This window comes from Penicillium hispanicum (genome assembly GCF_028827665.1).
Source record: "Penicillium hispanicum strain IBT 35686 chromosome Unknown utg000004l_segment0_segment0, whole genome shotgun sequence".
Taxonomy (NCBI): domain Eukaryota; kingdom Fungi; phylum Ascomycota; class Eurotiomycetes; order Eurotiales; family Aspergillaceae; genus Penicillium; species Penicillium hispanicum.
In genome coordinates, this window is record NW_026623196.1 from 4,032,683 (window position 1) to 4,049,804 (window position 17,122).

At 54.3% G+C, this 17,122-nt stretch overlaps 5 protein-coding genes across 5 annotated transcripts; 2 read left to right on the forward strand and 3 right to left on the reverse strand.

Moving 5' to 3' along the window:
* Positions 1 to 1,778: 1,778 nt before the first annotated feature.
* Positions 1,779 to 4,269, forward strand: N7459_005270 (putative C6 transcription factor; the record flags this gene model as incomplete). Its single annotated transcript, XM_056944454.1, has 4 exons — positions 1,779 to 2,170; positions 2,225 to 2,311; positions 2,350 to 3,105; positions 3,183 to 4,269. 4 exons carry the CDS (start codon positions 1,779 to 1,781, stop codon positions 4,267 to 4,269), a joined length of 2,322 nt encoding a protein of 773 aa, XP_056801337.1.
* An 861-nt stretch (positions 4,270 to 5,130) lies between these two features.
* N7459_005271 (transcription factor domain-containing protein) lies at positions 5,131 to 7,225 on the reverse strand (the record flags this gene model as incomplete). Its single annotated transcript, XM_056944455.1, has 3 exons — positions 5,131 to 6,438; positions 6,489 to 7,053; positions 7,110 to 7,225. The coding sequence occupies 3 exons, from the start codon at positions 7,223 to 7,225 to the stop codon at positions 5,131 to 5,133; spliced, it is 1,989 nt and encodes a 662-aa protein (XP_056801338.1).
* Positions 7,226 to 9,685: 2,460 nt separating this feature from the next.
* N7459_005272 (putative MFS transporter) lies at positions 9,686 to 11,426 on the reverse strand (the record flags this gene model as incomplete). Its single annotated transcript, XM_056944456.1, has 6 exons — positions 9,686 to 9,801; positions 9,863 to 9,994; positions 10,056 to 10,452; positions 10,504 to 10,727; positions 10,794 to 10,854; positions 10,917 to 11,426. 6 exons carry the CDS (start codon positions 11,424 to 11,426, stop codon positions 9,686 to 9,688), a joined length of 1,440 nt encoding a protein of 479 aa, XP_056801339.1.
* Positions 11,427 to 12,265: 839 nt separating this feature from the next.
* On the forward strand, positions 12,266 to 14,048 carry N7459_005273 (Major facilitator superfamily domain general substrate transporter; the record flags this gene model as incomplete). The annotated part of the gene is made up of 4 exons (XM_056944457.1): positions 12,266 to 12,382; positions 12,487 to 12,633; positions 12,708 to 13,250; positions 13,323 to 14,048. The coding sequence occupies 4 exons, from the start codon at positions 12,266 to 12,268 to the stop codon at positions 14,046 to 14,048; spliced, it is 1,533 nt and encodes a 510-aa protein (XP_056801340.1).
* Positions 14,049 to 14,855: 807 nt separating this feature from the next.
* N7459_005274 (glycoside hydrolase family 72 protein) lies at positions 14,856 to 16,481 on the reverse strand (the record flags this gene model as incomplete). The annotated part of the gene is made up of 1 exon (XM_056944458.1): positions 14,856 to 16,481. One exon carries the CDS (start codon positions 16,479 to 16,481, stop codon positions 14,856 to 14,858), a length of 1,626 nt encoding a protein of 541 aa, XP_056801341.1.
* Between the last annotated feature and the right edge of the window lie 641 nt (positions 16,482 to 17,122).

Genomic DNA, 17,122 nt, shown 5'->3' on the forward strand with positions numbered 1-17,122 from the left:
GCAGCGCCTGCCCTTCTCCCTCGGTGCCCCAAATTGATCGACTGTGGTATGGTACATTGCTAAAACTCGACCGCGGAGTAATTGCGAGTGTGCTCGTGTCATACACCAGTGCTCGATCAAGGTCGCGCCGCGTCGCGGAGGATGCGGCTTGCACCTCGGGTGACATTTCGGACAGCTCGTTCAGGAGGACGGACGACGTGAAGCGAGCGACAGGACGAGTAGATTCTTCTGCTGTGAGACCCTCAACGATTGAGCAATTTTGCTTGTCACAATTTGACTAGGATTGAGCTGACCTACCTGAGGGCCCGATCCCATGTGTCAATGAATCTTTCACGCCCTGGCCTGTCTCCAATTCGCCTGAGGTGTCATCCCTCGTAAGCCTTCGCAGTATTGCAAAGTCACAAACAATCCTTATGCATCGCCAAATTTCCACAGTATCGATGTGCCCTGATGACCGCATCCATCAGGGGCCCAACCCATCAGGCTACCAACGATAGTCTCCGACGACTGTACCCGACTCCGTTTGCTTTCTGAGTAGATCCACCACTCGATTGCACTCTCTGGCGTTCTAAGCCAGCGTCTTAATCTCATTCGACTTTTCGAGGCTCTCTCGGGAAGCATGTCGTGATTGGGGTAGGTCGATGAGGGTGACGGCTGGAGCTCATCCTAACCATTCAAAACAGACCAGTGATTAATGGTATCACTTCGGCCAAAATAAGGACTGCGATCTAGACTGGGCCGTCCTTGTCCCACAGTTATTGATGGCAATTCTGAGATCTCAGCAGCCCACAGTTTGTCCAGACCCCGTCGGACGCCCTCGTCAGAAGCACAGGGGGGTTGAGGCTGCGAACCTATCGCTACCAAATCGTTGTCAGAAAGGGAACGAAGACCAGTTTCGTTGAAGTCTTTCAGGTACTCTGTCGACCGCGGGATTTCTGCCAGATTACAACTCAGGGGAAATCACCGCTCTGCAGAGGATCTGCCAAGTCGCGAGTAAAGTCCAGGAAGAAAATATCTGGCCGCTGAGAGTTGCCGAATGGGGAATTGGCACGGCTCCGGACCGGTCGAGTTGAGCGTGCAACTTCAGAGCAACTCTTCCTCTCGACACCCCAAGTTCAAATGCATCTAGCGAATGCAGCAAACCTGTCAAGTTCTCGAGTTTTTTTCGGGGGAGATCCGAACACTCCTCCAGCCTCTTGACGACTCAGACGCCGGCCAATGGAGTGCCCATTGCCAGTTGATACGCAACCGCTGAGTCTACACAATATCTACGGCCTGTTCGGTACGCTGATTTCTTTCTACGTGGCCAGAATGTCGATAAAAAGATAGAGAAGATGAAAAAGATGTCTCTCGTCTCCGTCTTCATCCTTGCATCTATTCCAAGCGACCATACCCGGCGGGGCGGGATTTAGCGGTGTTGGCTGGTGGATGTGGATTGGTGGCGAACCAACGCGGCAATCACATCCAGCATACCACAGCGCGCCGTTTCGTGGACCCCAACCCACTTCGGGATCTGGAACTCGTCTTGCTATACCGTTTCGACGCCTTTATTTAATTTTATTTTTCTCTCCGTTGCCGGGTCCAGCCTCCCTGGCAGAAGACGGGGGGAAAAGAAAACCAGAGAAATTGAGCAATAGGTGGTATACCTTGAGCTCAGCCCCTCCCAGGGCTTTGTTTTTGCCCTCCTTTACTCGCCCGTCAGCTCAGAGAGCGCTTTTCTATGTACATTTTTCTTCCCCCGCCGACTGTCCCTTGAACAAGAACTCCAATATTTCATGATGAGTGAGAACCATCCCCCCCGTCCGCCATATCTCGAATCTACGTCGGATAATCCGGAGACCGAGTTGGCCCAGTTCAAGTATGACTGGGCGGTTCCTGGCTACACGCAGGCCGCTCCGCTAGGCATTGCCCCCAATACCGATCGTTTCCCTGGCCGTGAAGATCCTCCAGGCTCCTACCCAGGAGATCGGGTTTCCATCAATCCAAAAGTCCCTATCCCCCGAACTACTCAACCCAGTCACTGGACCAGCAGTGGTCGAGTCAGTCGAGCATGCGAGAATTGCCGCGAGCAAAAGGCCAAGTGTAGCGGACACCGCCCCGCCTGCCACCGCTGTCAGGATGCCGGCATCCAGTGCTCCTACGGTGACCGAAAACGAGAGAAGATGTTGAAGTGCGTGCATTGACGCGTCGTGGGATTGGAGTGGGCCTCTAATGATGGGCTTAGGCAACTAAGTGATCTAAACACCCAGGTTCAAACCTACGAGGCGGTGCTACGTGAGCTCTATCCGAGACTCGACGCCTCATCGGCCCAGTATGTTGATCAGATGCTCGGTGGTCAATTAGTCACAGTGAGTCCGAGTCCGATGCTGTCTTCACGCCCTCGAAACTGGACTTTTGTCCTTTTGGTCTCCTAACCTCCTTCGTCACCAAAAATCGTGCACCTAACAATGACCAGCCGCCGAACTCTTCAGTGCCCAAGCCGGATCCTGGAGACAGTTCGACTTACCCCTTGGCGACCGTCGACCACACCAAGGAAGATTACAACCGCGATGAGAAGGTACAAGCGCTAGGCTTCATGGGCGAGCACTCGGAGATGGTGTGGCTATACAGACTCAAGCGTGATCTCGACCAGGACAGCTTGACACCCGTCAACGAGCAACCCGACCGACCATCCATCTCATCTCTCAACTATTTCCAGGACGACACGGAGATTTCAAACCCCGAAAACGTCGACATAACATCACGCCCTTCCCAAGTGGTTGCAGACAAGCTTGTCGACGACTACTTTCAGGTCGTCCATCCTTCATTCCCGATTATCGGAAAGGGGATCTTCTTGGGTCAATACCGTTCGTTCTACTCGAACCCAACCGTGCGACCTGGGAGACGGTGGATGGCTGTTTTGAATCTAGTGTTTGCCATTGCTGCAAAACATTCGCTGCTGACTGCCAGTCAATCTCGGGGGGATTATGGTGACCATTTGGACTACTTTGCGCGGGCGTGGCGATTGAGCGTGGATAATGTCTTATTGGATCACCCCAACTTGCAACAGGTGCAGGTGGAAGGCCTGGCTGCTTTTTATCTTCTGTCCACCGGGCAGGTCAACAGGTGTGTTTTTTTATCCACCGTGTCTGTCTTTACTGGCGAAGGGCCGCCCTGACTGACGAACCTGTCACTCTCCTTAGATCGTGGAGAATAATCGGCATCGCTATTCGATCAGCCGTGGCTATGGGTCTCAACCTTCGCAGTGAGAGTGATAGTATCGCTCACGTATCGAAAGAGACTCGGTATCGCGTGTGGTGGGCCCTGTTTATGCTGGATACTGTGCTCTGCGTGACGACGGGCCGCCCCCCAAGCACCGGTGAGGTTTTCTGCACAACGCCTCTCCCAGTACCATATCGTGAGGAGGACTTTTGGGATGAACGTGTTATACAACTGGTCACTGATCAGGACCTTCGGAATGGTCTTATGGCTTCCTTGCTCTCCCGGGACGCTGTCTCTCAGCTCAGCCAGGCCTCATCAGAGCATACGGACTCGGCTACCTTCACACCGGGCAAAGCGACCTCGAATGAACAAAACCTTCATGCCATGCTTACAGCCCTGGCTCCCAACATCTCGTTATACTTTCTGTATGCGGTGGATTTGGCTTTTCTGATGCGAGAGGCTATCGAGATCCTGTATGCTCCCAAGGCAATGCGACGATCTTGGTTGGAGATGGATATGGCGATCTCCGCCTTCAACAACACTGCTGACAATTGGCTCTCACGTCTCCCAGCAACGTTTCACTTCGTGGGCCTGGACCCAGAACAACAATTCGGGCGCCAACGCGCCAGTCTCGGCTTTCGCTTCTATACCACAAAGCTGGTGATCTTGCAGCCCTGCCTCCGTCGACTCGCCTACCATCCTCCCAGTACAGGGTCCTGGACAGTCTGTGAGGCTATGGCTGCCCTATGCGTTCAGGCGGCGCGGGATATGCTTGCTCTTTTACCCGACGAGACGGATGCAAGTTGGCTTTATGGAATCTCCCCGTGGTGGTGTGTCTTGCACTACGTCATGCAATCCACCACTGTCCTCCTCGTCGAACTTTTCACCCGAGCACAACCGGGAACCAACGGGGCTGCCACCCTGGCCGCAGAGGTCAGTAAAGCCATAGGTTGGCTGCGCGAGATGTCCACCCGTGACCCCTCTGCCCGGCAAGCCTGGCTTGTCTGCGCGAATATAATCTCACGCCATGGCCTCAAGTTTGGCTTACAAGTTGACGCCGGACTTTAGATATCGGATCTCACTCTTCATGTCTACTATGCTTGTCCTATCTTGGTTGAAGCCCAGCCAGCCCAGCAGACAGGAATCTGGGTCTGAAAATCGTCAGTGACGTTAGAGATGTCGAGGTGAGGGTGTCAAGTGTGTCAGGGTTATGGTTTGCTCATCATGTTGTGCGTTCTCGCATTCTCTTTCTTTCTTTCTTTCTTTCTTTCTTTCTTTCTTTCTTTTTTTTTTTTTTTGAAAATGCTCAATCCCCCCTTCTATTCTGAGTCCATGCATTCATTCAGCGTCTGCATTTTGCATTTATGTTTATCGTTATTTTGCGGTCCCTTGTTCAGTATGCATCCGTGGTTGCGCCTGCTTTCATTTGCAGTCTCAGCTCCAAGCTCTGCACTCTCACATTGCTTTATTTTACACGTTGCGAGCTATTGGGGTTATTACTGCGATATCCTCACGGTCCCGACGTCTTGCTTACCATCTCTATAGTAAAAACAAACAACAACAAACTGACTGAAATAAGACCCGGACTGACCTGAGAATTGGCTAGGGCAGACTGCTTGCTTACTGCTCTGCTGATTTCCATCCTAGGCACAAGAGGGCGCATACTAACCCCATTGAAGGGCAGGTAGCATGAATTTCCCCGATCACTATCAGCCTCATAGATCATTTCCATCACGTCCAAGCCGCCATACATAACCCCATAATCAGCCACTCGGGGAGATTAGAGCTAGAACATAGACGATAGCCTGTTGGTTCCAAGGACCTAGACGGATAGATTGACTATTCGGTGGGTGTCATACCCCCACAGCTAAGATTTACCAAGTACCGTAAATACTATAAGACTTGATAAGCGATCGATTGATTGCTTCTTTAGAGCTCATGGTAAAGACTCTCGGTCTCATGCAAGAACGTATCCACGGGATGCAAAAGCCCCAGATCGATATCCGACTGCGCCAGAAAATCCTGCATCGTCGGCTCCAGAAACGTCATTTCCGTCGTGTACCCGCTGACTGTATCGCGCACGGGCAAGGCATACGAATCCGCGCCCGGCGCGGGCTGGCCAGCGAGCAGATCGTTTTCCGTCGGCATCATCGGCGCCGCGGACGTGCCGGACAGCATGCTCGGCACGGCGGCCGCCAAAGTCGACGAGAGCCCGGAGACGGAGCCCGGCCCGGGCGCGGTCGTCGTGCTCGGCGCGCCGAAGGGCATGCTTTCGGGCGGGTCTTCAGTGCGACGGGGTCGGCTGGTGCCGCGGTATGCATCCAGGCAGATTTTGACTTGCTCGAGATTATGGTAGAACTCGGCGGCGGCGAGGTTGCCGTTCTCGCTCATGGAGCGGAGCAGGTCGAGGGCTGAGTCGAAGCCACCCATGTCATGTGGGCTGCCGACTGGCACGAAGCTGGACATGGCCAGGATCAGGGCGGAGGAGAATAAGTAGTGGGCGTGGAAGTAGCCGAACGTCGGCATCGTGCCGTTGATCCATCGGGTGAGGATCATCGAGTGCGAGTGCCGTGCGGCGTGGATACAGGCCTCGCTGAGTGTGAGGACGGGCTGGGACACCGAGTCTGGGCCGGTGGCCCGGGAGGGTTGCGTCGCGGAGTCTGTTTGGCGCAGAGTGATGAGGAGGTGTAAGAGTGTTGGTCGTGTTGTGAGAATGACACACTGGTTGAAGGCCATATGCAATGAGACGACGGCTTTCTTGCTGGATTCCAGGTTCTCCATGTTGAGTCGGAGGCTCTCCGGTAGGGTTTCGACCCAGTTCTTCAATGCTTTCAAGAGTTTCTGCACACGCTGGAGGAAGGTCTCTTCGTATTTGCGTCGGCTGTAGAGCTTCGTGATGGTCTCGCCGACGATCCGGGCTAGTTTGATGTTGGCTGTCATGTAGTCTGTGTCAGACAATTCCTCTTCGTGGCGCCAGCGTGGAGATATTGTCGTTGGCAGATCGACGTGAATGTCTTCGTCGAGGATCTGCATGGGGAGACCCATTTTAGACCCCCACATACGGTCGAAGATGTAGATGGTCCACCAGATCTGGATGCGGTGTTGGCGTTCCACGGGATCAATCAGCTGGGATTCGGGGATGTTGTGGTTCAGGCCAATTGTCAAGCCCATCCGCATGGCGTTTCCACTGAGGACATAAGCCGAATGGCGACGATTGAGGTAGTATGAAAACACGGACTGGGAGCGTCAGAGGAAGAAGTTGCATCATACACCACGGGATCACTAACCAATAGCAGCAACGTTTCCAAGTGAGTAATACTCGTTCGCTCCGGCAGGATCTGAACCAGGCTCATAGCTCGCGCGAAGAACCCAGTCCCCGGCACCCGGGATGCCGATGTGGACTCGGAGCGGATCGAATAGGCTTGACCAAAGGCAAACAAGGCAAAGAACTTGCACTTATTGGCCATGTTCTCAAAGTCCCCTGTCTGATAGATCTCCTCGAGTTTGTCCAGAGTAGACTTGCGCATGATTAGATGGTACAAGTACCCAATCTGATGAATCGCAATTCTCACCAGCAGCCGTGCATGGTGGAGACTGGGCCACTGGGCATCTGCCTCGTTAGCGGCCGCGGCGATGGTTTCCTCGCGCTCCCATTGAGTCCGCGTAATATGTGCGGCTGCGTTGTTCCCGGTCAAGAAGCGACGAAAACGTGTCGCAAACGCTGAACAAGCCGCTTCGCCAATATAGATGGGCGGCGAGGAGGGATCGTAGCGGTGGAACCAAGCCCGATCACCGATGAGGGGATTCTGGATGTAACCAGTACCAGAGGCTTCTTCAAGCCGAGAGGGGGCCCTGTCATAGCTCTCAGCGTGCTTCTTACACTGGTGAGGAATTCACAAGCGACATACCGCTCGGCATTGGGAGGGTCATTGACTTCGGTCCCATCGGCCGAGGTAACCGACTGGTCTTTTAAGCGCCGATTCTCCGCCAGAAGGCGATCGAGGTAACTAGACTCGGACAACATTGGTTAGCATTCGAGCTTCTATGCTTAGTCCGGACAAGCGTCTCCCAAAGATGTGCGTTTAGCGGCCAGGGCTGCTCGTACTTCTCGCTGACTTTGACCTGGCGATCACGAGGCGCATAGGCGCATTCATCTGCGCAGCCTACGGCGCAGCATTTGCTGCAAGGCTGGTCACCGGAGCATTTTATTTTATGTGCATGGCATCTCTGACAGCTAGCCGTCCTGCGAGTCAGCGCTGCAACTCCCTCGCGTGCGCTCGGAGGCGACGGGATGAGGTTGTACTCACGCGACAAACTTCCTTCTTTGGCGCCGGATGTCATCGTCGTCATCGGTAAGGGAGGGGCGTCGTTTCAGCCCTACGCTTCGTGCCATTCTGTTATGTCGATTGCATTTTTTTGGGATTGGTCAGTGCGAAGAATGGAGAACATGGAGGTGTTCCATATGCATTCGGCGATGGTGCGTGGTGACCGAGGTCTCGGCGGTCGTCACCGAAGTGGGATCCTCGTGGGCCAATCAGACTGTCGGCGTGTGCCCGGGTGGGACTGTAGTATAACCACTTGTAGAGTATAACTAGAGTATCATGATGGCTATACTAATGCCAAGCCGCACTGACAAAAGCCTCTCTTTGCCCCCTAGGAGACTAGACGAGGGCAATTTGCGATTCAGTGGTTATTGAGCCATGGATCCTGCAGCAATTCCTTGGCCGTTTTTCTATCTTCTGGTCGCCATTGAAGCATTCCCCTCATGAAATCCAGGAACATTTCTTTATCTCGACCACTGAGATATTCCTCTGAGCTTTCCAAAGAGACATTCTGTGGTATCTCGACCTCATTTCTCCAGTGGCCTTTGGGTAATTTGTGAGCTGCCAGTAGATATTGGGGTAGGTGTATTTGCGTACGAAACATACCATCTTCAGTGAAGAACTCATGGCTTCGTCTTCCACGCTCGAGCATAGACAATGGTGGGGGACCTAATAGTCCGATGACTTCCGCAAGATGCGCTCGGGTAGAATACCCTTTTCCATCTGGATCATTCCCATAAAACATGTGCTTGCCCTCGAACAGGTCCCATATCTAGTGTTTCGACATGGTTAGTGACGTAGACGAGATAGATAGATATAGAATAGAAACCAAGACAGACCATGACTCCGACGTTCCAAATGTCAACCGGGTAGCTCCACTCAGTCTTTAACATAACTTCCGGCGATCTGTAAACATTGGGCTGGGCATCATGATTTCGCTTTTCATCGCCGCGTACCGCGGACCCAAAATCACTGAGAACTGCCCTGCCAAATGTTTTAGGGAGTGCAAGGCGCCTAGAAGCATAGACTGGCACGCCATCGATGAATTTTCGGGGCGAAGGGTTGTTCATCTCGGCTTCGACAAATTGATCCAGGATTGACATGTCTTCTATTTCCTGGAGAATGTTGTCGCTTTTGATGTCTAAAGGTGCATCAGTAGCTAGATTTCAGGTAGTCAATAGAGGTCGTACCGGTGTGAACGAGTTTACACTCGGTGTGAAGATAATCAAGGGCAAGGAAAACCTGCGCAAGGCCGGCCTTCAGAAGATCTTCAGTAAATCGATGCTGGGGATTTCGATACAAGAGATCTCTGAAACTCTCCCACATAGGCTTCTGCACGAGACAGTGATAGTCATTGCCGAGACGCGAGAGGCTAAAAGCATCCAATGCAGTCCTTACATGATCAAAGCCCGGGTGTGCAGAATTCCCCCGACTCAAGTGTTTACAGGTCTCGAACTCCTCCTGGCCAGATTCACCGCGTATATACATTTTCAGCGTGACATATCGATGGCCGCTGTCCGTGTTAGTATGGTGTTTAAGTCATAAAAACCAAGGTTCAACCTACTCGAGATCGCGAGCAAGCCATGCGGTAGATGTGGCCCCGTAGCCAAGTTTGCCAAGAACATGGTATTTGTAGCCCAAAACGTCGCCGATATTGACAGGATAATAGCGCCCTTGCTTGAACTGTTCAAATCGTTCTTCTTCGAAAATTTTGAAACGGGTGATCCTTCTGTACCCGCCGGGTAGGAGACAGCGTTTCGGTGAGGGAGCCCTCGTTAAGACTGCCTTGGTAACTTGAAGAAGAGAAGTCATGAGCATCGGTTGTAGAAGCCGGTGGACAGAGAGGTTGGTTCGGCACGTTTGGGATGGATGAATCAACAATCGATTAGTAATCATGCTATATGATCCCGCGTCACCACATGGGCAACCTTGAAAGGGTTAGAATAACTAACTAGTGAAGCACTAACACAACGAATCAATCATATCATTCGGAAGTAGGATAAGAACGATGACTCTTCGTTAAACCGTTCGCGAGTACATTTGAACGGGACCCTTTCTGTTCCGTATATTCTCATGTAAATCAAAGTCGTTAGAGTTGAATTTCTATTCTCGTCAATCCTATTAAATCTATAACTAACTATGCAAATGGAGTGTATTCGTCATTAATTTTCAGGCTTGGCCTCAAGACCAAGCTTCGCTTCCACCCAGCGCTGCATATCAAGTCCCCATTTTGTTATGATCCAGACAAAGAAGCCACCCAAAATGGCGAAGAAGACACCTGGAGCAGGCCATTAGAGAGTGAAGTTCTTCACATTGCGCGGGGGAAAGATCAAGCTCACAAATGGTAAATGTCCAACCGACCCCAATAGACTCGATCAAGGGCTCGACGGCTGCCGTTGCGCCAGCAGCAAAGATATACTGAACAACGTACTTGCCGCTGATCACCTCCGACCGGATATGCGGCATGACCTCTGTCGGTGAACGCCATCAGACCAGCTATTCTGCAGTATGGATAACACCTTCGTCACTCACCAGCTGAATATGTGTTCAGGCCGTTAAACGAGCCGAGCAGGCCAATGCCGGCCGTGAAAGCACTGATGATGGGCACGGGCATACCCCCCACATCCTCCTGCAGGGTCCAAGAATAGATCAGCGTCGAGGCGGGCAGCACCAGGAACAGAGTCGCCAGGCCGCTGTTTAGGCGATCCTGAGGGAGGCGCAGGCCGTTGCGCTTGCGGATCCATTTCTTCACCGCGCGATCGGACAACTTGCCGCCCAGTATACTCCCAACCAGGAAGCCCATGCCCGGTGAGAGGTAGAAGAGGCCGCTCACAAGGGCGGAGGTCAGATGGAAGCGCGGGTTGAAAATCGAGCGAGCAGATGTTAGGATGGCGTATTGGAAGGTTGCCAGAAGACCGCAGGTGAAATGCTGTCATCGTTAGCCTCGTACTCAAGGAGTTGGGGGGGGGGGGGGACTCACGCAGAGGAACACGTTCGGATAGATGAATGGGCGGAAGATGTGGAGAGGGTTGAACATGTTCAAGACGCTGGATACGCTGTGCGGCTCCTCGGTCTTCTGTTTATTGCCCAGGTTTGGTACAAAGAGAAGGGACAGCACGAGACCGAGCAGGGTCATTCCAAACTGAAGCCAGTAGATGATGCGCCACTGAGCAAAAGTGACGATAATGCCACCGAAGCAGGGCCCTGAGAGAGATGGTCAGTACCTAGGGGTCTTGCATGGGATTCAAATTTTTGACCAGGTAGATATACCAATCGCAGGGCCACTGACGGATCCAACCATCATGAAGCCCACCGCGGTCCCTCGCACAACCTGTTGTGTTGTCAGTCATTCGTGTCTACCTACGACCTTGGAGTACACTCGAGCGAACGTACCGGCTCAAAAATGTCCGCGATAATAGTCTGACCCGCAACCATAAAGAATGTGCCGGTAAACCCGCTCAGTAGGCGCATCGCGATAAACATGTGCAAATCAATCGCAGCCGCCGTGCCCGCCGAGCAGCCACAAAGGACGAGAATCGCCGCGTTGTAGGCAATTTTGCGCCCGAAGATGTTAGAGAGAGGCCCCCAGATAAAGGACGAGAAGCCCATGGCGATGAGTACGCCCGCATTGATGACATTGAGGATTTCGGTCGAGGTGGAAAACTCCGTCGCGATTTCCGGCGTCGCGGGCAGCAACGAGGTGCTGGAGAAGGTGACCGTCAGGGTCATCCAGCTCACGATGAACAGGATGAGCGATTTGCGCCATAGCGGGAGGGCGTATCCGCTTGATGGCGGGGTCTTTGTGGCGCCATCATCCTCGGTGTCGGAGTCGTGGGGAGAAGTTAGTTGTGGTGAGGGTTTTGGTTTGTGTTGCGACTCGAGGTCAGTGGACTCGGACGCCATGTTGGGCAAGAGTAGAAGGATCGGTAATATGTAGTTGCAAGGTCCGCAACAACCGGAAGACGCATAGGAATTCTATGTACATTGATGCCACGGGAAATGCCGATGGCAGTATCTCTCCGATGTCGAGACGAGCGAGCATTTTAGTATGTCGCAAGCGCTCGGCGAGTTGAAGCTGTGGCCGACAATCTCTGATTTTTCCATTTCGCCGAGTGTGGATCGCAGAGACGGCGATCGGCTTGTCAGGGTTGTTGGCCGAGATGTGGGCACTGCGAAGCGCCTGGATGGACTCAGTATTGTAGACAAAGTCGACGGTCAGTCTGTGATGCTATACAAGTGTCCAACTCACCTCCATGACCCAGGTATAGTTCCCTAGTCTGAGCCCCTGACCAGCTTCACGAATGGCTCACGAATCATTCGGCCTCGAGCTCCACTCTCCTTTCTCGGTCCAGACCGCAATCGGCATCTCTGGAGTGATCCTGGCGATGATGTCAGGGTCGCGATCTTCCGCTGCACCCCAATCTAGTCCATGGTAAGCCTTTCCACCTGGAGGAAGCTTTTCCAAGCCTCGGGAGCCACGGTCGCTCCCGCAACCCAAAAAGCCCGTTGCTTGCCAACATCCAGCGATTTGCTGCGATAATGCCAGCTCCCCATGGGCCCATCGCAGCTCAAGCTGACGCGTCTGCGCCCAGAGTTCCCGAACCCCGGGACTCGGCAATGCAATTCTAGCGTGGGCCGCCAAGAGAACGCATGGCGTCGAAAAAATTAAAGGGATACGCGCAGCCCGTTTGTCAAGCGCGAGTTCTCCGATCAGCTCACGAATCTCTCCTCGCCCTTCCACCATGGACGACAAAGAGCCGGACGTTGAGTCACCCCGGTTCGAGGGCCTGCCTGGTGCTGTCGAGCACGCGCACCTCGTCCTGATTCCCCAGCCCAGCACCCACTCTCGCGATCCCTTGGTATGTCATTGTCTGCAGTACTTGACCCTGATGAGACGCCGCATGGCGGGAGAGAGGGTGGAAGTAAGCCAGGGCGCAGTTGCTAATGCAAAGCTTGTCTCTAGAACTGGTCGCTGTGGCGGAAATATGTCATTCTCACGGTGCTCTGTCTGGCATCATTCGCCGGCGCAATTGCGCCACTGTCCGGACAGCTCAACCTCGCGGACCAGGAGAAGCTGTACCATAAGACAAAACTCCAAGAGTCCTATCCGGTAGGTGGTGATGTCGCCCCGTGTGAGACGAGTTCCGCGACCGATCGCCCTCTAACGCTGGCGTATTCGTATAGAACTCCGCCGCCTTGGCAGGCATGGCTGCGGGCCCGTTCTTCTTCGCGCCCATCTCGCATCTCCTTGGCCGCAGCTCCGTGATCTTCTGGTGCGTACTCTGCACGCTCGTCTGCCAGGTCTGGGCCGCTGTCATGACCCACCCGGACGACTACATCGCCTATGTCATCTCGCGGCTCTTTGCGGGCTTCTTTGGAGCCGTGCCCACGGTGCTGGGTCCGCGCATCGTCACCGATCTGTTCTTCCTGCATCAGCGTGGGCGGGCCTTCACGGCGTTGCATATGGCCTTCCTCTTCGGCACCATCGCCGGCCCAACCTTCTCGGGCTTTATCTCTGCCGACGCTTTCTTCCCCGTCGAGTTCTGGTGGACGGTTGGGCTGCTCGGATTTACCCTCATCTGCTGCTTCTGTTTCCTGGAGGAGACCGGGTTTGACCGAGAGCACCTTGAGCGGAACCCAGACATCTCGCGCGGATTGGTTGCGAACCGCTTTGCGACGTTTTTCTTCGGACAGCGCGTGGTGCAGCCGACGACCTGGCGAGAAACGGTACGTCCCGGATTCATATACAGATATACAGGGAACATCGTCCCGATCATGTAACTAACTCACTCCCCTCAGGCCAAGATCGGCATCACCCCCTTCCTCATCGGCGTCTGTCCGGTCACAATCATCATGGGCATCTTCACCCTCATCTCCTTCGGCTTCTACGTCGGCGTCAACGCCCTCACCCCCGTCTGGCTCCAGAAACCCGTCGCCGCGGGCGGCTACGACTTCACGCTCAAGCAAAACGCCGCCTTCACCTTCTGCCACTGGATTGGCATCATCGTCGTCCAGTTCTACGGCCACTACTTGAACGACCGGCTCCCGCTCGCGCTCGCGCGCCGCTGGAACGCCGGCGCCTGGAAACCCGAGTACCGGCTGCACGTCCTCTGGCTGCCGAGCCTGGTGCTCAACCCCATCGGCCTGGGCATCTTCGGCGCCGCCTTGCAGTACCACCTCCACTACATGGTGCTGGCGCTGGGCGTGTTCCTCGTCACCGTCGGCTCGCTGGCGAGCGTGCCCGTGACCGTGAACTATGTCGTCGAGTGCTTCACGCGCTACCCCGCCGAGGCGGGCATCGTCATCGGCGCGTACCGCATCGTGTATGGGCTGACCATCACCTTCTATATTAACCCGTGGGTGGCCGCGGTCGATGTGGGCTGGGTGTATGGCATGATGGCCTTTTTTGCCGTGTTTTCTTTCCTGTTTGTCGTGCTCCTGATGTGGAAGGGGCATGCTATTCGGGGCATCCAGTTTGCACACCTCGCGTCTTCCGAGGAGGGGGAGAAGTTGCTGGAGGAGTAGGGAGATGCGGCTGGGACGGTGTTGTGGAGGCGAGGTTCCTCGGTGATATCATCCGGCTCTGTAATGGATGCCGGGACCAAAATTGGGTATATTGAAAATGATATATCGGTCTCTAATATAGTGCATAATCCGGTCCAAGGAAAGGAAAATCTATATTCCCATCTTTCCAATTGTTTCCCGGTTTCTTTATTCCCGTCATTTGCACGGATAGTCTCAGTTCCGCTGGCCAAGCGCGATGTCAGAACGTTGTCTCAACTGGTCTGTACATCTAGGTACAACGCCCACTTTGAGCGCATAATAAGGGCTGGGAATTCGATCTAGCCACCTTTAACACCAGGGCATAATCATCACAGTTCCTCAGTTGCTTTGGCAGCAGTGTAGTTTTTAGAAAAGGAAACAAAAGGCCTATTCTGTCATTCTGCAGGCGTTAATGCTAAATGGGAGATCGAGGTGGCGCTGTTGTGTAGTCCGCAGGAACCAACCTATTAACCCCAGCAGACTAGGTGTGCCACAATGGAGAGATCAAGATAGTCCACAGATTATATCAAATCTATCAAAGCTCAATTGGCATAGCAAAGAATGAGCAAAGGAGCACCTGCTTGCGATTCTGGAAGAAAATTATATATAGACATCTTACAAAAAAACCACGAGACGAATACAAGAAGGGGCACACGTTTTTGTGCTGATCGCTGGGACTATCTCAACAGATAAGACCACCGATGTCATGCCAATAACCTCACCGCAAGAACGAAAATTTGAAATCCAAGAGAAAAGAAAAAATCTAGATAGCCACTGGATGTGACTGGCTTACAGCATGATCATGAAGACACCGGAGGCGATGGCGGCGAACAGGTAGGCACCAGCCTGCCAGCCAGCGACGTGCACAGCCTGAGGGACGGTGCCGGCCGCAACACCCTTGGAGGTGGAGGTGGAGCCGGACGAACCGCCGCTGCCACCGCTGCCACCGGTGCTGGCCACGGGGCCACCGGCGATGGTGCCGGTACCGGCAGTGCCGGCGGCCTTCATCTGCGAAGAGCAAGAGCCAGAGGCGCTGGTGGCGGCCTTGGTGGTGGCAGCACCGTTGAAGTCACAGGCGGAAGCACCGGCCTTCTTCTCGTTCTTCTGGTAGTACTGGTCCATGGCGAAAGCGAGACGCTGGTTGGTGTCGCACATGGAGTAGGCACCGTAGACACCGCTGGTGGCGTTAGAGCTGACACCGTCCATGACGCCGTCAACACCACCCAGGTAGGAGAAGGTGTCGGTGATCTTCTTAGTGTCGAGTTTCTTGGGGACACACTTCAAAGAGTCGTACATGCACTTGCACAGATCGGAGTTGGGCGAGGGGGGCAGAATGCTGGCGGCCTGCCAGTCGGTGCCGACAGTCGGGCAGCTACGGCCGACGGTGGTGGAGACGGAGTAGCTGGCGCTGTTCACACCGGTCGGGGTGGCCTTTTGAATCTGGGACGAAAGGTTGTCGAAGTCCTGCAGAGTGGAGACGGACTTGCCGGAGGTCGAGACCAGACCATACTTGTTGGCAGTGTCGAAGTACATGTAGACGATACCACCGCTCCACACGTTCTCCATCTTAGGGCCAAACAGAACGGGCACGTCGGTGAATTTACGAGGGCTCGGGTTAATGCAGCCGTACTCGGAGAAGAAGGCGGGGACAGGGTAGTCCTCGAACTCCTTGGTGCGGTCCTCGTAGCCGGAGGACTGGAACGAAGAGTCACCGCACCACTCGTAGATGTTGTAGCCGAAAAAGTCGATCGAGTCGGCGGAAGAGTCGCAGACCAAGTAGTTGGAGACCTGCTCACGGACACTGGGGTCGTCATCGGTGGCGTAACCAATGGACAGCGAGGAGCGGTAGTTCTTCTGCTTGATGTAGGTCTTCATGTCACGGACAGCGGCCTTGACGTACGCCATGGAGTTGGAGTTGTTGGACTTGTCCGAAACCTCGTTACCGGCAAAGAAACCGATCATGTTGGGGTACTTGGCAAAGGCATCAATCACCTCGGAGTAGCGGGTGAAGAGTTCAGCGTTCCAGGTGGGGTTGTCCTGCTGGATTGACAGGGAGGGCGAGGAGAGATCGCTGATTACATAGATGCCGGCATCGGCCAAAGCCTTCATGCAGTCATCGTGGGAGTTGTTGGGGTTCACCGCGTAGGTACGAATGACGTTGGTCCGCAGCTTCTGCAGGTAGGGGATATCACGGTTGCAACTGTCGATGTCGGCCAGCGGGTCGACGTAGTTGCTGGAAGTGGTGCCGGAGCCAGTGCTAGCGCTGTTGTAGTCGGGCTGGTAGGCCACACCACGGATGTAAAACTGGGTACCGTTGTTCGAGTAGAAGAACTTGTTGCCCTTGGTGACAATCTCAGGGACATCAGCCATGGCCGAGCCCAGGAGGGACAGGCCGACGAGGAAAGAGGACTTCATGGTGAGCGATCAAGCTCTGTGGAAGCGAGCGTCAGAAGCGCGAGGCAAAAGAACGACGAGCAGAGGCAAACGAATGGCTTGGAGAGGAGGAAAGAGGGAAGTTGAAAAGGACGGGGACAGGGAGAAGAGGACGGCGTGGGCGAGGACAAGCGGGCATGGTGATTGGGTGCGCAGCGAGTGGGTTGCCCCTGGAGTGAAAGGCTGGCTTCCATGATGATCGGTTCACCCTGCGACAGATAGGTACTCCGGGGGTACTTGCCTTGGCCCGCGTCATGGCGGCATGGTGGGTGGTACCGTGGTAGGTCACTATCGACGCATCATCAGGCGGGCTGTGCCGGTGGGTGCATCGCATATCACTCGGTGCTCCTGTCAGGTAAAGTAATTCTCGAGCGGCCTTGCAAAGGATGTGAGACTGCGATATACAGGAGTCACGGACCATTGGCTGTGGATGCCCCAGGCTGCTCCACCAGGTGGATTCGGTGGATTGAAATGCCGCGCTACCGCCGAGTCTGTCGCCAATCTTCTCTTCTTCCCCTGAAACATCCCATTCATTGAGGCCTGTGAAGCCGCCCACGGCCCAGCAGCTCCACTCCAGTGGACCCTCTAAGACCCTTGGACCCTATCGGACCCTTAGGGACTCT